The 22,220-nt window shown below is 36.3% G+C and overlaps 1 protein-coding gene across 1 annotated transcript in view; it reads right to left on the bottom strand.

Annotated features, from left to right (window-relative positions):
- Positions 1-9,415: 9,415 nt before the first annotated feature.
- The window catches only part of SI (sucrase-isomaltase), a 109,691-nt gene continuing 96,886 nt past the window's right edge, over positions 9,416-22,220 (bottom strand). The window contains exons 45-47 of the mRNA XM_055570341.1: positions 13,096-13,145; positions 12,462-12,629; positions 9,416-9,640 (exon numbers count right to left, since the gene is read on the bottom strand). Coding sequence (XP_055426316.1) covers positions 9,572-9,640; positions 12,462-12,629; positions 13,096-13,145 — 287 coding nt within the window. The 3' untranslated portion in view covers positions 9,416-9,571. The remainder of the gene's footprint in view (positions 9,641-12,461; positions 12,630-13,095; positions 13,146-22,220) is intronic.

The raw sequence follows: 22,220 nt of genomic DNA, 5'->3' as shown, positions 1-22,220 counted from the left end.
TTTCTGTAATATAAATATTGAGATCTCTAGAATAGTGGTCATCAAATATAAATAATGCTATTTCTGGGTGGTGTGATTTTGGGTGGTTAAAATTTCTTAGTATTTTTCTGCTTTGCTCAATTAAAAAAATAATGCACTATATTTTCTTAAATAATAGACAATTGAAAATAAAAATCCTTTGTAATACCTTTAAATATTATATTGGCATTCTAAAGATTTGTTTTATTGTGAACCTTTATCATTCACTAAATTTATAGAAAACCCAAGTTTCAAGTCAATTAAGTTTAGTTTGCAATCATTTTTGGCTGGAGTGAGAATAGGGAGAAAGTATTCTTAATGAAAAATTTCTTTTAACATACATTTTCAAGATAAAGCTAGTCTTAAAAGATGCTTAGTCCTTGGAAGGAAAGTTATGACCAACCTAGACAGCATATTAAAAGCAGAGACATTATTTTGTCAACAAAGGTCCATCTAGTCAAAGCTTTGGTTTTTCCAGTAGTCATGTATTGATGTGAGAGTTGGACTATAAAGAAAGCTGAGCACTGAAGATTTGATGCTTTTGGACTATGGCGTTGGATTAGACTCTTGAGAGTCCCTTGGACTGCAAGGAGATCCAACCAGTCCATCCTAAAGGAGATCAGTCCTGGGTGTTCATTGGAAAGACTGATGTTGAAGCTGAAACTCTAACTTTGGCCACCTGATGTGAAGAGCTGACTCATTTGAAAAGACCCTGATGCTGGGAAAGATTGAGGGCATGAGGAGAAGGGGACAACAGAGGATGAGATGGTTGGATGGCACCACTGACTCAATGGATATGGGTTTGGGTGAACTCTGGGAGTTGATGATGGACAGGGAGGTCTGGCATGCTGCAGTTCATGGGGTCACAAAGAGTTGGACATGACTGAGCAACTGAACTGAACTAAACTGTGTAATCATGAGTCCTACTTCACATTTTATGTATTTGTATTCAGCTCATTTGTTGAGAGGATTGGATAACATCACTGACTCAACGGACATGAGTTTGAGCAAACTCTAGGAGATAGTGAAGGACAGGGAAGCCTGGTATGCTGCAGTACGTGAGGTTGTTAAGAGTCAGAGACAAGCAAGCCACTGAACAACCACAACTCATTTATTGATATATGAAACAAATTATCTAATTGGAAGATATTTATTTATTCAAATTTATTATTTGTTATATTAATTTTAATCATAACATTGACTTTAATATACTGGTCACAAATTGTGCTTGCCATGCATTAACTCATGGATGGATGTGTCTATTTTTTTTACAGCTTAAAAAAAGAAGGGTTAGAGAATGAAGTAACATAGCAAATGTGTAAAACTAGTAAGTGATATAAAAATCAAGATTTAAATCTATGAGCACCTAAGTTTTACATATATTATTTTAATACATTCTTCTGAAATTAAAATAATTTCTAAACTATATAAGATCTTTCAGTGTATCATATGTTAAATTTTTTCCAATTATCATTTCTTTTAATCCACATAAATATACAAAGTAGATACTATCATTATCCCTTTTTATAGATAAAAATAATTACATAATTTACCCAAAGTCATGCACTTAATAGTCACAGTAATGCTTGTTGATATTCAGTATCCCACCTAGCTTTTTAACTCTTACCACAAGGGCATTAGGCCTCTAAACCTTTCTCAGACTTTCTTGCCCAAGAGTTCCTGTGATATATTTCTTGGGCTCCCTTTAATCTTCAAACCAAAAATGGCCAGTCACAGCACCCTGACACTGATGCCCTTCTGCCTCCCTCCTCCCCTTATAAGGATCCTTGTGATTACTCTGGAACTACTCAAGTAACCCAGGATAATTTTTCAATATCAAGGTTGCTGCTGCTGCTGCTAAGTCACTTCGGTCATGTCCAGCTCTGTGCGACCCCATAGACTGCAGCCCACCAGGCTCCCCCATCCCTGGGATTCTCCAGGCAAGAACACTGGATAGGTTGCCATTTCCTTCTCTAATGCATGACAGTGAAAAGTGAAAGTGAAGTCGCTCAGTTGTGTCTGACTCTTCGCGACCCCATGGACTGCAGCCTACCCGGCTCCTCTGTCCGTGGGATTTTCCAGGCAAGAGTACTGGAGTGGGGTGCCATTGCCTTCTCCAATATCAAGGTTAGTTGACTAGAAATTTTAATTTCTTCTGAAACTTTCCTTTGCTGTGTAACCTAATATATTCTAAGGTTCGGAGGATAAGGACATGGATATCTCTGGGGTGGGTATTATTCTGCCTATCACAATTGGCTATAAAAAATAGACCAAAGACAAAAGATTTTAGATCACTAACCTTTAACTGGATGACTATCTGATTCAGCTTGGTTCAGTTCAGTCGCTCAGCTGTGTCTGCCTCTTTGGAACCCCATGAACCGCAGCACACCAGGACTCCCTGACCATTACCAACTTCCAGAGTTAACCCGAACTCATGTTCATTGAGTTGGTGATGCTATCCAACCATCTCATCTACTGTCATCCCCTTCTCCTCATGCCCTCAATCTTTCCCAGCATCAGGGTCTTTTCAAATGAGTCAGCTCTTCGCATCAGGTGGCCAAAGTATTGGAGTTTCAGCTTCAACATCAGTCTTTCCAATTAACACCCAGGACTGATCTCCTTTAGGATGGACTGGTTGGATCTCCTTGCAGTCCAAGGGTCTCTCAAGAGTCTTCTCCAACGCTACAGTTCAAAAGCATCAATTCTTCTGCACTCAGCTTTCTTTATAGTCCAACTCTCACATCCATACATGACTACTGGAAAAACCATAGCCTTGATTAGACGGACATTGGTTGGCAAAGTAATGTTTCTGTTTTTTAATATGCTGTCTAGGTTTGTCATAACTTTCCTTCCAAGGAGTAAGTGTCTTTTAATTTCATGGCTGCAATCACCATCTGCAGTGATTTTTGAGCCCAAAAAATAAAGTCAGCTACTGTTTCCCCGTCTATTTGCCATGAAGTGATGGGACCGGATGCCATGTTCTTAGTTTTCTGAATGTTGAGCTTTAAGCCAACTTTTTCACTCTCCTTTTTCACTTTCATCATGAGGCTCTTTAGTTCTTCTTCACTTTCTGCCATAAAGGTGATGTCATCTGCATATGTGAAGTTATTGATATTTCTCCCAGCAGTCTTGATTCCAGCTTGTGCTTCATCCAGCTCAGCATTTCCAATGATGTACTCTGCATATAAGTTAAATAAGCAGGGTGACAATATATAGCCTTGACGTACTCCTTTTCCTATTTGGAACCAGTCTGTTGTTTCATGTCTAGTTCTAACTGTTGCTTCTTGACCTGCATACAGGTTTCTCAAGAGGCAGGTCAGGCGGTCTGGTATTCCCATCTCTTTAAGAATTTTCCACAATTTGTGGTGATTCACACAGTCAAAGGCTCTGGCATAGTCAATAAAGCAGAAATAGATGTTTTTCTGGAACTCTTTTGCTTTTTCAGTGATCCAGAGGATGTTGGCAATTTGATCTCTGGTTCTTCTGCCTTTTCTAAAACCAGCTTGAACATGAGGAAGTTCATGGTTCACATATTGCTAAACCCTGGCTTATAGAATTTTGAGCAACACTTTATTAGCATGTGAGATGAGTACAGTTGTGCAGTAGTTTGAGCATTCTTTGGCATTGCCTTTCTTTGGGATTGGAATGAAAACCGACCTTTTCCAGTCCTGTGGACACTGCTGAGTTTTCCAAATTTGCTAGCATATTGAGTGCAGCACTTTCACAACATCATCTTTTAGGATTTGAAATAGCTTAAATGGTATTCCATCATGTCCACTAGCTTTGTTCGTAGTGATGCTTCTTAAGGTCCACTTGACTCCGCATTCCAGGATGTCTGCCTCTAGGTGAGTGTGAGTAATCACACCATCATGATTATCTGGGTCATAAAGATCTCTTTTTTTACAGTTCTTCTGTGTATTCTTGCCACCTCTTCTTAATATCTTCTGCTTCTCTTAGGTCCATACCATTTCTGTCCTAAATCCCATGGACGGAGGAGCCTGGTAGGCTGCAGTCCATGGGGCCACTAAGTTGGACATGACTGAGTGACTTCACTTTCGCTTTTCACTTTCATGCATTGGAGAAGGCAATGGCAACCCACTCCAGTGTTCTTGCCTGGAGAATCCCAGGTATGGGGCAGCCTGGTGGGCTGCCATCTATGGGGTCACACAGAGTCAGACACGACTGAGGTGACTTAACAGTAGTTGAATGAAATGTTCCCTTGGTATCTCTAATTTTCTTGAAGAGATCTCTAGTCTTTCCCATTCTATTGTTTTCCTGTATCTGATTACTATGGTCTTCTTTGAGCAAATATGCCAAGTTTCCCTCCCACCCAAAAAAAATGTATTTGCTATGGTAATTGTTGTGATGATAGCTGTGGCAGTATTTTGTGGGAACTTCGATATTGTAAATATTGTATATAAGAGGCAGTTTCCAAAGTTTTCATTTCATAACATTGTTCCTATCAAGGAAATTTGTGTTTATATTAAGAAAATGTCTATTTTAAAAATTAACAGTATTTGAGGAGATAAAACACATTTCTGAATTCTGTTTTAAACCAATTTACACCTATTAGAATGTGTTGAACTGAAAAAGGAAATATCCATATTTTCAGCATGTCAAATGCAAATGTTTTCTGTGTTTTGATATTTCAGAGGGTGAGAATGCTCCTTGGGTCAGCTAAATTTTACCACAGATATGTCTAATTATATGCAGAAATCCATTAGGTGCCAAGGTAAATAATACTGATTGCTGTTTCCTCCTAATAGACATCATTTATAATAGAAATAATGAATCTATGGAAAATAGTAAACATTCTTTTGGAGGAAACACCTTTTTTTCTGCCGCTCCTGATTCAAGCCAATGCATGCAAGAGTATCAAACCAAAATACCTTGCAGCTAAAATAGCTGAGATTCAAATCACTGTTCTGCCACTTTCATGCTGGCTGACCTTAACAATCAGATTCCTCATTAAAAAAAAATAGAGACAATTATATAAATGTTGTGTTGTCAGGAGAGTTAAAGAAGGTGAATTAATTTTTCCAAAAATATTTATTATCTTTTCATTGACAGCTGCTTTTCTAGGAGTTGGGCATCAAAGAGCTCACATTCTGGGGGCAGGTAGACAAGCAGGTAGACAAATACACGAATAAACATTATAGTGTCTTTTACGGTAAAAAGTGCTAAAGATGAACCATTGAAGGGGGGTATGAAGTACAGCAGTCTGGCCAGGGATGACCTCATTGAGAAGGCAACCACTTTCAAGCACCTAAAGGAAGTGAGGGAATCAGATGTGCTATTACACATAGAGAACAATAAGTGCCCATAGAAGGACTTCCTTGGTGGTCCAGTGGTTAAGACTCTACTGTAGGGGGCTTGGGTTTGTTCCCTGGCCAGGGAACTGAAATATTGCATGCCCACCCATGTTGTCCCTCAGTCATGTCCGACACTTTGTGTCCCCATAGACTATAGCCTGCCAGACTCCTCAGTCCATGGAATTTTTAGTGGTATGAATACTTGAGTGGGTTGTCATTTCTTACTCCATGGAGATACTGCATGCCATGCCCCATGGTGTGTGTGTGGGGGGCGGGGGGGGAGGGTGGAGTGTCCCATAGAAGAGTAGGTTCAAATGACTCAAGTTGGAAGAAGCATAGCATTTCTAGAAACACAAAGAAGATAAGTATAACTGAAGCAGGGAAAGTGAAGGACAGTGTGACACCAGGTGAATACGGAGAACCAGAACTATACCATATCAGGAAGGCTCATGTGATGGCTTTATTTCCACTGTAAGAGAAAAGGGAAGCCATTGATGAGTAAGCGTGATGGCAATGTAATTGTAGTTGTTTTTATTAAACATGTTGGCTTTTGTAAAGAGAATGGGGGGGCAAGAATTGAGGAAACTGAGGAAGACAGAGTAATTAATGGGCTACTCCGGCATTCCAGATGAGCCTTAAAAATGACTTGTACTATGTCAGGAGCTAGAGAGATAAATAGTTGAAAGAAAAATTTAGGACCTAGAATCTACAGAATTTGGGGACATATTAGTTATGGGGTATAAAGAAGAAATCACTGTCAAAGATGACCTCCTAATTTTGGTATGAAATACTGTGAATGGTGGGGCCATTTTCTGAAGTGAAAAGGAATGGATGAAGAGCTAGTTTGGCAATTAAAGTGGAGTTGCGAAGTTGGGGAAGATCGTGAATTCAAATATGAAAAGTTCACGTTTGCAGGGCTTGTGAGATGTCCAAAAAACTACTGAAAAGAGTTGCATACACAGGTGTGAAGCCCACATGGAGATCTGGCCTGGAGGCTCAGATTGCTGAAGGTTGAAGCAATAAAGCACTAGAGAAGCAGTGCCAAGGGGGAAGTCAAGCTTCCACTAAGGATAGCAAAATGTGCTGAGGGAATATTCTGAGCAGTGGAAGGATCTGGTCATTTACTGACTGTGAAGCTGAAATGGCCCAGAGAATGAGTAGGAGGTTAGAGAAGTAAATAGCTGTGAAGGGGAAAGGATGTAGGGAGCCTTTGAGGGATATGGAATGCCTCTAAAGTTAATCTACATATTTCTGCTCTGAACCATTGCATGTTGATTTTGGAGACATCTTACTTCCAAATTCTTAAAATTTATCTTACTATAACATCTGTGTATTGATAATAGCTTTCACATTTAAACTATCACATCAGATGAAATTTAAATGTTTTGATTCAATGCTATTTAATCTTATTGTACTTCTAGATAATTATTTTTCTCAATTCATACACTGTGACTTCTTTGACTATTATATCATAATGTATCAGATATTTCAAGTAAGGATTTCACCTACATGAGCTATAATTTTTTCCCAAACTCAGTGTTGAGAAATGAAATTCTAGTTGGTGATGTTATAAAGTCCACAGTGATAAAAGGACTAAAATAAAGTAATAGATTTGGTTTTTTTTTCCAATTAACCTATTTCATTGTAATCTCATTTTAAAATAAAATTACATGTGGTCACTACATATTATTAGTATTCATTTAAAAAGTGAAGCAATTTTCATATCCATAGTAAACACAAAATTATGTCAAAGATCTTTAAAATGTTTACTAAAATGACATTAAGAAATGAAATATATATATTATAATAGAAAAAGCTTAGTCAGATATGGCAGTAACATACATCAGGAACAAAATGTGGAAGACCTGGCTAATAAAGAAAATAATTATTTGATGAAATGGCTGATAATTTCATGGCCTATATGATATGTTAAGTTTAAAAAGAAACAAATTTACATCCAACTATTCAGATAATGTCCAGAATTACTGAAATACATAAAAATATAACAAGGAGCTAAACAAATAGACAAGAAGCAGAAGAAAACAAATTTTATGAAAGAATAAACTTCAAATAATTTCTCCAACAATTTCAATTAAAGAAATTTTAAGAAGAGAAATATTTAAATTTTTAGAAGAGAAAAATATTTCTTTTGGACAACCACAATCTGTAGTACTCAGTAACCATAAGATACAATACATGCTCTCAAGAGACACTGTGAGATTTGTTTTTTGATTAGTTTGTGACTACATTCAAGCTCTGGAGTCTAAGAGTTACTATCTGGAAAAGTAAAACATATATAGGGTAGTAACATAATATTTCATTTCCCTTAATTTATGCAAACTGTATCAATTTTGAAACTTGTATTCACAAAAATTTGTAATGACAAAAGATAAAAACACCACAATCTCCTCTGCAATCTTTCAACTGCTCAAAAGATGTCTCAACATTTCCTACCTAGTTCAACCAGAAGATCTCCCAGGGAGAGTCCTCTGTATGTAATGTGCAGTTGCTCTCACACCTTTGATGTAAGTTAATAAAAATATTAACTTCAGTTAGACTACATGTATAAGTATATTTTGTTCCCTGCAGAGATCCTGGTGCCAGTTAGCTTGCTCCTCCCTTAATCTTGTATTTCTTCTCATCTAGAATGACTTTCCCAAATCTATGTAATAAAAAAGCCACTTTGTTTACATTTATTCAAAATCATATGTATGTACTTTTTTCTAATTTATCACCCACCAACCAATAGTCTATCAAAGTTCCCTTTTATCAACATCCTCTCCAACACATATTTCTTGTGTTTTGGATTATAGCTGTCATTATCATTATGGCATCCTTGTATTCTGAGCCTTTTGGCTAAGATCAAGTGTAACATGGGGACTTCCTTGGTGGCTCAGTGGTAAAGAATCCACCTGCCCATGCAGGAGACACAAGAGATGTGGATTCAATTCCTGGGTCAGGAAGATCTCCTGGAGTAGGAAATGGCAACTCACTCTAGTATTGACTGAAAAATTCCATGGACAGAGGAGCCTGGTGGGCCACCATCCATGGGGTTGCAAAGAGTTAGGCACAACTGAGCATGTGACTGAGCTATTCTGAGTTATGAATTCTCTTAAATATTTCAATTATAACAACATTCAAATTTTTTTAATTAGGAAAAATTATATATTATTCAGATATTAGTTGGTTGAGTAGATTCAAATAAACTTAAATGTTAAAAAATACCAATGAATATTATTTTAAATCATGACTTAGTCATTCAACCAGAATGAATGAGCTAAGGTAATTTATTCAGCTAATTAAATAAATAGATAGTAATGTTTTTTCTCCTATCCATAAAGGAAAGCTAGAGGAAGAAATCTGGATTTCTGCCCTGGCCTGAAGCTTGTGTCCCCTTCCCCCAAGTTCATATGTTGAACCCCTAATTTCTGACAAATTGGTATCTAGAGATGACACCTTTGGGACATATACAGTCATATGGGTGGAGCCCTCATGAATGGAAATAGTGTCCTATAAGAAGAGATGTCAGAGAGCTCAGGTCCTTTCTCTTTGCTTTCTGCTATGTGGGGACACAAGGAGAAACTGACTGTCTGCAAAGCAGAAAGAGGGCCCTCACCAGACACCAGATCTGCTGGTGCCTTGATCTCAAACTTCCCAGAACTGTGAGAAATACATTTTTATTGTTTAAGCCACACAATCTATGGTAAATTCTTACAGCAACCCAAACTAAGACAATTTCCTTTTGGAAAATAAATAAAAATGTACATTATTTATATTTAAATACATTTTATTTTTTGTTTTCTAATTAAATGTATAGAATAAGAAATAATTAAATCTGATGACAATTGGTGGTGTGTAACTTAAAACTACTAAACATTGAAGAAAATGTCATATAAAATCACAAAATTTTTGCTTAATTTAAAAATCACCTGTTTTAATTATATCTTAGTTACACACACATGTATTTAGTAATTAGATTACAGTTTCAGCTGATACTTAGTAAAAGCAACTAGAACCATTAAATTCTACTAAATATATTTAAAAATTGAATCTAGGCCATGTTAATAGTATATAATTAATATTAATATTGATTAACATTCTGCAATAACTTTATATAGATGTTATTAAAATCATATTTTACACAATATAAGAAACAAATGAAGAGGGTAAACTATAAGTATGGTGGTAAACTTAAATCCAGATGTTAATTTCTCTTTGACAACTCGGACTGATGGTGATCTTCATGACCAGTTGACTTCTATTGGTTCATCTAGAGTAACATTATTCCCTGTTAGATCAATATCTAATATCTTTAAATAGAAAAAAAACAAAAATGGTAATTAATTGTTTAATCAGAACTTGGGTTTTTTCCAACAAAAACTAATTCCATAAATAAATACTTTATAAGTAAACACATTATAGCTTGTTTTTCTTTCCCATTTTGATGAATTTTTACTTCAGAGAGTTTGCAACCATTTCAGTAATACTTCCAGCCCAACCACCCATTATACAGACGATGAAAATAAGTCTCAAAGAGGGCAAATGGCTGTCAAAACACAATCAGAAACTATTTACCAGTTATTTCTACAACTTTTCTCTTTCTCTATGACTCATAAATACTCAATTATAATTGCATTACATATACCTCTATGCTTTCTGCCCTCAAATATTATCCAGTCATCTACACACAGAATTTAGATTTTAGTAATATGCTTTCTTTTGCATCGGTCTCAAAGGGCTTTATGCTGAATTTATTGCCAATGATTTCATTGCATGTATGTTACTTTCTTTCACTGGAGAGAATCTCTATCAGACCATATAGGGACTAAGTAGGGAGGTGACTAATGAAGCAGCTGTACTTAAATAATCATCTGTAATATATCTGTAATATAATGAACTCACTAGACTTTTCTATTGCTCTGATACACTCACATGACTCTCAGTGCCTTTAGCTCAGAAAGTGGATTCAATCATCAAATATGTAAGATAAGAAGAAGAACATGAGCATTCCTTTACTGCTAACCAAATACCAAGTATGCATGTAGGGACATTATACAATTTATTCTTTATTGGAGCACCTTAGAATTTCCCACACTTTATAGTAGAAGAGTTTAAAACGTAACAGGTAAATAATGTTCTTAGTATCTAACAGCTAGATTTGAAACTGATCCATCTTATACAAAAACCTAACAAAATTCTTTTATATCAAACATGAAGAACAAACCCATGCATCTCATAGCTCTTAATAGCTGCATAGATGGCAACTAGGCGTAATCGTTGTTAGGTGAATATTTTTAAAATTGCCCTGATACAGCAATTAAATCATCTTTTGTATGTAATTCCTACACCCATGGGCAACGGTCACCAAGATAGAGAAAGAAATTGATCACTCCTTCCTTTTCCCATATATCTATAAAACCTTAGAAAACAAAAGGTGTTCATAAATATTTGTTTTATTTAAATGTACTTAGAAGGGATTGCTCCATTTTTTGGTAAACTTAACATCTTCTTTTAGAATCATTGAGATTATAAAATATTAAAAAATTATTCTTAATAGTTAAAATTCTTTGTGAATATTTGAAAGCAGTGGAATGAACTTTTCTTTATAAATAATGATTTTTTTTAATGCCAAGTATTTGGTCAAAATTAACTTGAAATAATACTTGGTATGTTAAAATACCTTATTTGACATTGCTTAACTGACTGTATTTAGTTTTACAGTAAAAGTTGTGAGCTTTATTTTTCACCATTGTGAAACAATGAACAAGAACAAGAAAGAAGAAGAAAATAAATAAAGGAAACCACCATTCTTTAATCTCATTTAAAACTGGGTTATTAAAAAAAAAAGCTGATTTCTGATTATGATGGATAATTATTGACTGTTTATTCTTGGGGAATTAATTTTCTCTTTCAAGCTCAGTTTCCAAGACTGTCATATAAGACTACTGGACTAAATCACTGATTCCCATACTTTAGAATTGTATAAACCAGTAAAAATTTAAGAAGAAAAAAATGAGGGTGAGGTGCTAAGTTATCAATTTTTATTCTATCATAGAGGGACACAAAATACATAAAACTCTAATTTCTCAAACTCTATAGAGTTTAAAGAAATTTAATGTCAAGGTAGTAATTAAGACTCAGATATATATGAAAGGGGAAATTCTGATTGCCTATAGAATAGCAGTAATAATAGGATAGATGCTAAATTTCAACAGAATGAAATGACTTTTCAGGCGCTGTTCAACTCTCACATCTTGTAAAATTTATGAAAACCTAAAATTGTGTCCAAGACAATTATTTTCTTTTTCAGTTGTAGTCAGCCAAACAACTAGCTGTTTTGTAAATTATGTTCACTGAAGTGGTCAGTTGATTAAAAAGCCAGTTGTTTTCATTCAGCTTTAAACACAAAACAGGTATGTGTACACACACTTAACGTTTTAGCAGTTTAGATGTAGCCTTGAACTTGGATCAAACAAAACAGTTCATGGATTCTAAAATATATGTTCTTTAAAATCTATTTTTGTAGAATTTAGGATGAGAAAGAGTTTAAGAGATTGTTTACTTGCATATTCTTATTTAATAGGAAAGAAAAAGAAGCACTGAAATTATTTACTCAAAGTAAAAAGCTCATTACTAACAGCAAAGGGACTTTAACATAAGAATCCTGAGTCCTTATTTAATGTTTGAATCATATCCTTGTACTGTATGCCATATTATTCATAGATGTTAATAGATAATTCTATTCATTTTGAAAGGGCTTTAAAGTATAATTTATCCAAGACATATTAAATGTTCAAATGTGAGCATTTTGTTTTAGAAAACTATTAGGTTTTGAGGCACTTTATCGTAAAGGGATGAAAATAATTTAGAGGTTTAATGTTAATTTTGCTTTGATTATGTCAGAACAATTATAAAATAGATTCCACTAGGTTGATTTCTATGACAAGTTACCAAGGATGATAATATAGAAATATGTATGAAAGTTTAATGAAAATAAATAAATAAGGACAGTCATAGGTTGTTTTTTTTTGTTTGTTTGTTTGTTTGTTTTAGGTCTAAGAAATGTAAGAGGTTCACACAGATATTTTGAATAGTTCCTTTTAAAAAGAAACATTTTCTTCTGTCAATTACCTCCAGGTTTGCGTCTTCAGTAAAATTAACAGACTCTTTATTTCCTTTGTGTGTGAGAGTAACCTCACTAACACGCATCTTTTCTTTCCCCCATATGTGGATATATCCAAGCCTCATTTCATTTCTGTTTATGTAACCATTTTTCAGTATAGTGCTTGTCAAGATGGTCTATGAAGACAAAGAAAAAGAAATCATTTGAACCTTTCATCTAGCAAGAGCAATTAAGTCTTTTGTTGTTGTTTAGTTGGTAAGTCATGTCCAACTCTTTGCGACCTTATGGACTTTAGCCTGCCAGGCTCCTCTGTCCATGTGATTTCCCAGGCAAGAATACTGGAGTGGATTGCCATGCCCCCCTCCAGGGGAATCTTCCCAACCCAGGTATTGAACCATGTCTCCGCATTGGCAGGTGGATTCTTTACCACTGAGCCACCAAGGAAGTCCCATTAAATATTTAAAAAGCATATATTTGTTAACCAAACTATATCAATATTTCATAGTATACAGATTGTTTATTCATATACTTGAAATGAGGTATATTATATAACATATATCATATGTAAATACAAAACATGGCATAAAACTTCAAATATTATTTAACACAATTGCATATAAATGATCTGTAATGATTACATACCTTATTTAAATTAAATTGTACCAAGGAATATAGGTCTCTTTCATAGGTGTCTATAGGGGAAAAAAGAGTGATGTATTTATATTTCCAAAAAATAATCTGTAGTAAATACTAGCATATTTTGCTTTTCTTTCACAGTACAAAGGATACCAAATACCATCAATGTATATCTAATTCTGTCTAAGTTTATGTATCTTATTCAAACACATTCTGAGGAGCACTGAAATATGAAGAATAAGTCATGTATCCATGTAGACAGAGTCCTACATGGATGGGCAGATTGATGTGTGTGTGTTTGTGTGTGGGAGAGTAACTCTAAAGGAGACACAGGTCTAAACACTTCTCTAGGAGGGTGGAACAAGTATAAGAATAAACAGAATTAGGTGTGATAATCATCGACACTTCCTGGCCATCTTGATGGCTGAGAATAACAATATAAAGGTAAAAGAATATGATGACAACTTATCCTAGTGTCATTTGAGAAAAATATTCATTGTTAGAGATTATTAAAAGGAAAATTGAAATCAAATGGATAAAACATAGGCTTTATATTCATCACTTTAAATTAGGTATAATCTTGCCATGCTAAGTCGCTTCAGTCGTGTCCGACTCTGTGCGACCCCATAGACGGCAGCCCACCAGGCTCCGCAATCTCTGGGATCCTCCAGGCAAGAATACTGGAGTGGGTTGTCACCTCCTTCTCCAATGCATGAAAGTGAAAAGTGAAAGGGAAGTCGCTCAGTCGTGTCCGACTCCTAGCGACCCCATGGACTGCAGCCTACCAGGCTTCTCTGTCCATGGGATTTTCCAGGCAAGAGTGCTGGAGTGGGGTGCCATTGCCTTCTCCAAATCTTGCCATACTGAAAATCAATTAAAAATGTAATCTTAGAACTAAAATTTATTTAGTATCTGTCAAATTCTAACTACTTTATCACTATGCTGTAAGAAATATATTATTATTTTTCCTACTGTATAGAAGAGAGAAATGAGTCCCAGAGAAATTAAATAAATAGCTCAAAATGAAACAACTAATTAATATCAAGTCTGAACTTATGTCTGGTTTTCTCTGATTTCTATGATTGTGTTCATATGTAAAACCACACAAACGTGTAAGACAGAAAAGCAAAAGTAGAGTCAAAGGCATGATGAAAACAAGTATTAGGATAACATTGAAAAAGTAACAAATTTTAATTCCTTCTTCCATTACCATGCCAGCATTGTATTCATTAATTCTCTGAAAAATAAAATGCTTAATTTGATAATAATTTTTTCATAAAAAATTAAATTATATTCTCTGTAAACTTTTTCTCTATAAATAGATTAATTCATATATGATTTAATAACACATTTGAGGCAAAAAATTTAGACTAATTTTAAAATACATAAGTATAACAAATTTTAAGAGCAATTTTTAAGTACAGATCTATGAGATGAAAGAAAGCAAAAGTGACAGCTATTAAGAGCATATGAGCAGTTTTTTTTGTTTTTAATGAATAAAAGAAAGATATCATGTATGATCTTACTTCAAGGTAGACATATGTCTATTTCACTAAGATGAGTAGGACAAATTAATATTTTACTAAACTACAACCTTATTAGCTAGAACAGTCAAAATTTACTTAATATACCCACATTTCAAAATAAGTTTATTTTGCTTTATCTTATTTTTGTTTTTTGAGAAAAATACATGTTTACAAATAAAAAGTGATTGGGACAGAGGAAAGGGACCAGATAGATGATTAAATAGTTAATTCCACTAGGGAATTTTAAGTAAAAAAAAAAAAAAATCCTGTAACTTAATGATCACTCAGGAAAATAGGTTTGCTTAACTACAAAATCAAGCAGGCTTGCTTAGCAATAAAATCATACAATGCAAGCATGAGACATGGTCCAAACGAATAAAACAGTGGAGTGAAACCCACACCCTGCTCAGTAAGATCAATAAGTTAATGAATCCTGGGACAAGCTTTTCTGCACACACTAAAAACAAAAATATAAGGAAAAGATGACATTATACTGAAACCTGAGATAATTTACTATATTTTAGTATGTTACCCCCTTTTTGCTGATTTCCACTGTGCCATGACAGTCCCCATTTGAGCATGTAGGAACAAGAAAACTCCCTCCCTTGCCTGATGTGGAGGAGGAGCTGATGTTGGAAGCTTGATGTCTACTCAAGAATGAGGAAGAAGGTGGTCTTTTCTCCCTCCCCAGCTCTCCTTTGATTATAAAACAGTAGCCCACTAAGTTCTCAGTGCAACACCCTCTTGCCCACCTCTTATAAACCTCACAAGAGCTCTATTCTTGCATCTTATTAAGGATCCTCTTGCTTAATTCTTTCTGCCCTGAAACATAAAGAATTGGAGCCTCCCAAAACACATTTTTACAGTTTCAATAGTATTCCTTAAAATTTAAATATACTTAAAAGAAAATTTTATTTAGATATCTAGTTTATTGGATAGGTTGACAAGCTGGTTGTAAGAGAAAATTTCTTCAGAGATTCTGATCTAATAAAACCAAAGATTCCAAGCATTTGCTATGTATTGTTGTTGCTATTCATTTAAGAAATTTCAGAGGATTTGCTGAAACCTTTATAATTACTTATAACAAATATACTGAGATTGTGAAATATAACCAAACTAGTAGATAGAATGGGTCAGAACAACTTTGTATGTTTGCATAAAGAGAACATAGAGAAATATATGAATTCTGCTCACTTTTCAGTGATAAAACAAAAGAAAAATCTGCCATGAAACTTCAACAGAGTAAAGGTTTTACCAAGTTCTTTCATCTATATCTTAGCTTGATAGAAATAGCTGTATTAAAAAAAAAAAAAAAGAAAAAAAAAAAACAACTAAGAGAAGCCTTGTCTCCCTACTGTTAAAATGAATTAACTAAATTTGCTAGACAGTGAGATCCAAATATTCCAAGACAAGCATGCAAATTATGCATAACTCATCTTTACACCCCTGGAGAATTGTAGGCAAATTCAAAGTGCCTCCTAGTGAGGAAGAAAGGCTATAAACTTTGTAGAACCTCAGTTAATGTGTTAATGAAGTTCAGAGCTCTGAAAACAAGATTTTATTTAACTAATAGCAGTTGAGTCACTTTCTAATTCACAAAATACTAGGAAGAGCTTATTTATTTATTTATTTTGAGGCTTGCTTATTACCATATGATTCTTTTTTTTTTTTAATTTTATACCATATGATTCTTATATCACTTTCTGATATAGATTACTTACTAATAGATTCCTCTTTCTTATGGTTGTAGAATATTAACTATGATTAACCTGAAAAGACGCAAGAAAGATGTCTTTGCTATTAATGAAAAATCTCTCATCTATGGATAATGTATTTAAATTGTAGTACACTGTCCTACAGCTCTACACAAATGTTAGTTACTATGACTAAGAGCCATGTCAAGAGAATACTTAGATCCCCATCTTAGGGAGCTGATATTGCTAATCCTCTAACAGTGTTTATTTAACAGTGAAATAATAACCTGGAGGCACTGACTCAAAGGCAGATTTCTGGGCCTTTCCTTAACTTAATGGAATTTGGATGGCCTTAGAATAGCCATTCTTTACAGACTACTCAGGAAGCAGAGCACACACTGCTAAAAGTTTAGCAGTTCAGTCTGATTTTGAGGAATAGCCATGGAGTAAACAAAGATTTAAATTTAAATCCTCAAACTTTTCATGTAAAAAACTGTAAAATATTAAAAAAGAAAAACAGAAAAAAGCAAAAGCTATAGCATAAAGCACACAGACTAAGTTTAAATTTGTTTCTGAACTATCTCATGTTTTAAAGGCATCGTTATGCATCAATATGTGCACATGGGAAAGTGGCTTTTCAACTCAGCTGACCTCACACATACTGAATGTCTATCATGCAAACAGAATTGGCTAATTCTGGGAATACAAAGATGATCAATATACCATCCCTGTCCACACAAATCTCTTTGTTATCTAGACGTTGATCATAGGGATTACATATATTTAGGATAAGAAGAACGTCTTTAAATATTTGTAAGTCTATTTTTAAGTTGACTGAGGTGGATGAAACTGGAGCCTATTATACAGAGTGAAGTAAGCCAGAATGAAAAACACCAATACAGTATACTAACACATATATATGGAATTTAGAAAGATGGTAACAATAACCCTGTGTACGAGACAGCAAAAGAGACACTGATGTATAGAACAGTCTTATGGACTCTGTGGGAGAGGGAGAGGGTGGGAAGATTTGGGAGAATGGCATTGAAACATGTAAAGTATCATGTATGAAAGGAGTTGCCAGTCCAGGTTCGATGCACGATACTGGATGCTTGGCGCTGGTGCACTGGGACGACCCAGAGGGACGGTATGGGGAGGGAGGAGGGAGGAGGGTTCAGGATGGGGGATGGGGAACACATGTATACCTGTGGCGGATTCATTTTGATATTTGGCAAAACTGATACAATTATGTAAACTTTAAAAATAAAATAAAATTTAAAAAAAATCAAGACTTAAAAAAAAAAAATTAAGTTGACTCAAATATTAATTAAACTATTTTAGCTCTCAATCACATTATTGGCCTTTTTTGTACTCAGCTTCCAAAGCACAATAATAGGTAACCAAAAAATAATGTGAGATAATATGTATGTTATCAGTTATATTTAATCTCCTGTTGAGTAGTCATTGCTATTTTGGACTTCTTCTTCCTACTCTAACTACTTAGTGAGTGAAGTTACTTAGTTGTGTCTGACTCTTAGCGACCCCATGGACTGCAGCCCACCAGGCTCCTCTGTCCGGAGGAGACAGACACGACTGAGCGACTTCACTCACTAAGTAGTTAGAGTAGGAAAAAGGAATCCAAAATAGCAATGGCTAAAAGACAAAGAAAGGAAAAAGCCCACAAAAATAGGTCAAAGGAAGGTCTGAGGACTGGAGTGAGAACCTCAGGTGAAGCAAACAGCTCTCCTGGCTAGCACAATTTACATAAGGTAGGCTCAGGGGTAGGAGAAAAAAAAAAAAAAAAAAAAAAAAACAAAAAAAAAAAACAGAAAAAGAGGAGCCAAAATTGAGCCTCTGTCTTCTCTTCTCTTCTCTTCACTTCTTTTGGGTCAGCCTGTCCTCACATCCTGCCTCACACTTTGAGGATGTATTTTCCTTTGCTTGCCAAATAAAACTGAGCTGTAACTGACATAATACTGAGCTGTAACACTGGTCCATCCGTCGCTTCAAATTGTTGCTGCGGTAAGTCAGAACAAAGGAAATTACACACTCCCCTGACATATCTGGTGCTGTTTCTTGGATTTAACCTGGATGAAACAACGTCAGCCTGGCCCCCATGAGGCAGAGACCAAGCACAGCAGAAGCCCAACTTGGTGAAAGCTCCCATGGTGGAAGCTGAATGCAAAGAAAACCCAGCACAGTGGAACTGACAGGATGCCCAGTGTGCTGGAAACCAGGACAGCAAAAACAAATTTGGTAGAAAGCTCACATGGCTCAGTCTCAGATTTCAAAAGACCCTGTTAAGGGGTTAAGGTAGGATGTCCTTGATCCTATGGCTGGGGGGACATATGGCTAACAAAATCTTAATGTTGTGGTCTGGGTGTGGGTTGGAAAAGAATTTCCAGACGTGAGGCAGAATGAGAGGAAAATAAAGTTTATTAGAGTGGGAGACACTGTTAGAAGAGTGGGCCAGCACAAGGGAGAATCAACTTTGAACAGGGGTCCTTAGTCCACTTTTATACCCATGGTACAAAGAGTTGGATGGGGGTCTTGTGGGTAATTTGCTGATTGGATGAGGCACATATACTGGGTGGGGATAGGGAAGAGTAAGGCAAATATCTTCTCCCTATGTGGTAGTGGAGTAGCCATCATGGTCAATAAAAGAGTCCAAAATGCAGTATTTGGATGTAATCTCAAAAATGACAGAATGATCTCTGTTCGTTTCCAAGGCAAACCATTAAATATCACAGTAATCCAAGCCTATGCCTCAACCAGTAACACTGAAACAGCTGAAGTTGAATGGTTCTATGAAGACCTACAAGACCTTTTAGAACTAAAATCCCAAAAAAGATGTCCTTTTCATTATAGGGGACTGGAATGCAAAAGTAGGAAGTCAAGAAACACCTGGAGTAACAGGCAAATTTGGCCTTTGAGTACAGAATGAAGCAGGGCAAAGGCTAATAGCGTTTTGCCAAGAGAACGCACTTGTCAAAGCAAAGACCCTCTTCCAATGCAAGAGAAGACTCTACACATGGACATCACCGGATGATCAACACCAAAATCAGACTGATTATATTCTTTGCAGCCAAAGATGGAGAAGCTCTATACAGTCAGCAAAAACAAGACCAGGAGCTGACTATGGCTCAGACCATGAACCTCTTATTGCCAAATTCAGACTTAAATTGAAAGTAGGGAAAACCACTAGACCATTCAGGTATGACCTAAATCAAATCCCTTATGATTATACAGTGGAAGTTAGAAATATATTTAAGGGACTAGATCTGATAGAAAGAGTGCCTGATGAACTATGGATGGAGGTTTGTGACAGTGTACAGGAGACAGGGATCAAGACCATCCCCATGGAAAAGAAATGCAAAAACCAAAATGGCTGTCTGGGGAGGCCTTACAAAGAGCTATGAAAAGAAGAGACATGAAAAGCAAAGGAGAAAAGGAAAGATATAAGCATCTGAATGCAGAGTTCCATAGAATAGCAAGGAGAGATAAGAAAGCCTTCCTCAGCGATCAATGCAAAGAAATAGAGGAAAACAACAGAATGGGAAAGACTAGAGATCTCTTCAAGAAAATTAGAGATACCAAGGGAACATTTAATGCAAAGATGGGCTTGATAAAGGACAGAAAAGGTATGGACCAAACAGAAGAAGATATTAAGAAGAGGTGGCAAGAATACACAAAAAAACTGTACAAAAAAGATCTTCATGACCCAGATAATCATGATGGTGTGATCACTGACCTAGAGCCAGACATCCTAGAATGTGAAGTCAAGTGGGCCTTAGAAAGCATCATTACGAATAAAGCTAGTGGAGGTGATGGAATTCCAGTTGAGCTATTCCAAATCCTGAAAGATGATGCTGTAAAAGTGCTGCACTCAATATGCCAGCAAATTTGGAAAACTCAGCAGTGGCCACAGGACTGGAAAAGGGCAGTTTTCATTCCAATCCCAAAGAAAGGCAATGACAAAAATGCTTAAACTACTGCACCATTGCACTCATCTCACCCGCTAGTAAAGTAATGCTCAAAATTCTCCAAGCAGGCTTCAGCAATATGTGAACCATGAACTTCCAGATGTTCAAGCTGGTTTTAGAAAAGGCAGAGGAACCAGAGATCAAATTGCCAACATCCGCTGGATCATTGAAAAAGCAAAAGAGTTCCAGAAAAACATCTATTTCTACTTTACTGACTATGCCAAAGCCTTTGACGATGTGGATCACCATAAACTGTAGAAAATTCTTAAAGAGATGGGAATATCAGACTACTTGACCTGCCTCTTGAGAAACCTATATTCAGGTCAGGAAGCAACAGGTAGAACTGGACATGAAACAACAGACTAGTTCCAAATAGGAAAAGGAGTACTTCAAGGCTGTATATTGTCACACTGCTTATTTAACTTATATGCAGAGTACATTATGAGAAGTGCTGGGCTGGATGAAGCACAAGCTGGAATCAAGATTGCTGGGAGAAATATCAATAACCTCAGATATGCAGATGACACCACCCTTATGGCAGAAAGTGAAAAGGAACTAAACAGCCTGTTGATGAAAGTGAGAGAGGAGAATGAAAAAGTTGGCTTAAAGCTCAACATTGAGAAAACGAAGATCATGGCATCTGGTTCCGTCACTTCAAAGGAAATAGATGGGGAAACAGTGGAAACAGTGTCAGACTTTATTTTGGGGGGGCTTCAAAATCACTGCAGATGGTGACTGCAGCCATGAAATTAAAAGACACTTACTTCTTGGAAGGAAAGTTATGACCAATCTAGATAGCATATTGAAAAGCAGAGACATTACTTTGCCAACAAAGGTCCGTCTAGTCAAGGCTATGGTTTTTCCAGTGGTCATGTATGGATGTGAGAGTTGGACTGTGAAGAAAGCTGAGAGCCGAAGAAGTGATGCTTGAACTGTGGTGTTGGAGAAGACTCTTGCGAGTCCCTTGGACTGCAAGAAGATCCAACCAGTCCATCTTAAAGGAGATCAGTCCTGGGTATTCATTGGAAGGACTGATGCTAAAGCTGAAACTCCAATACTTTGGCCATCTCATGCGAAGAGTTGACTCATTGGAAAAGGCCCTTTTGCTGGGAGGGACTGGGGGCAGGAGGAGATGGGGACGACAGAGGATGAGATGGCTGGATGGCACCACCGACTCGATGTACATGAGTATGAGTGAACTCCGGGAGTTGGTGATGGACAGGGAGGCCCTTTGTGCTGCGATTCATGGGGTCGCAAATAGTCGGACACGACTGAGTGACTGAATTGAATGGGGTAGGAGGGGAGACAGGTTATAATGCTCAGGAGCACCTGAAATTTGTCAATAGTTACAACATGGGGGAAGGAAGGATGATAAGGTTCTAGTTTTTCCATTCCTGCATTCCAAGATCCTCCTTGGTTTTATATGCTCTTTTGTCCTTGGGTCACCACACTTAATTCCTTTATAATCTCTCATTTCTTGTTTCTTTGAACCCCTTGCAAACAGGCGAGCAGCAGTGTGTGCAATTGAGGGACTCTGGCAGGGGCTACTTAGTAGCTGTTGCCCAAGCAAGTGGGGGTTCTTTGTCCTTAACCTGCTTTGTGCCAAGGATCAGGCCAATTAAAACTGTGAGCACAGGTCAGGTATTTAGCAGATTTTCCAGCAGGTTATGAAGGCGATTCCTTGGCACAATCTTCCCAGTGTTTTTTCCTCCTGTCCTTCATCTCCTCTCTCCATCTATGCAACTGTTTACAAAATATTGGACAGGTCATCATCTTTCGATTACTGAAGGTTGTGTTTGAAACTGATTACCTAAGATTGGGACTCAAATCTAGGTGGCAGGGACTGTGCTATGCTTAGTCAGTCAGTCGCATCTGACTGGGACTTGAGCCTAGCCAAAATGCACAGTGCCTGGTCTTAGGACCTAATG

This window comes from Bubalus kerabau, chromosome 2, assembly GCF_029407905.1.
Source record: "Bubalus kerabau isolate K-KA32 ecotype Philippines breed swamp buffalo chromosome 2, PCC_UOA_SB_1v2, whole genome shotgun sequence".
NCBI lineage: Eukaryota > Metazoa > Chordata > Mammalia > Artiodactyla > Bovidae > Bubalus > Bubalus kerabau.
Note: the sequence above shows the minus strand (reverse complement) of the source record. Positions and strands in the feature narration are given on the sequence as shown.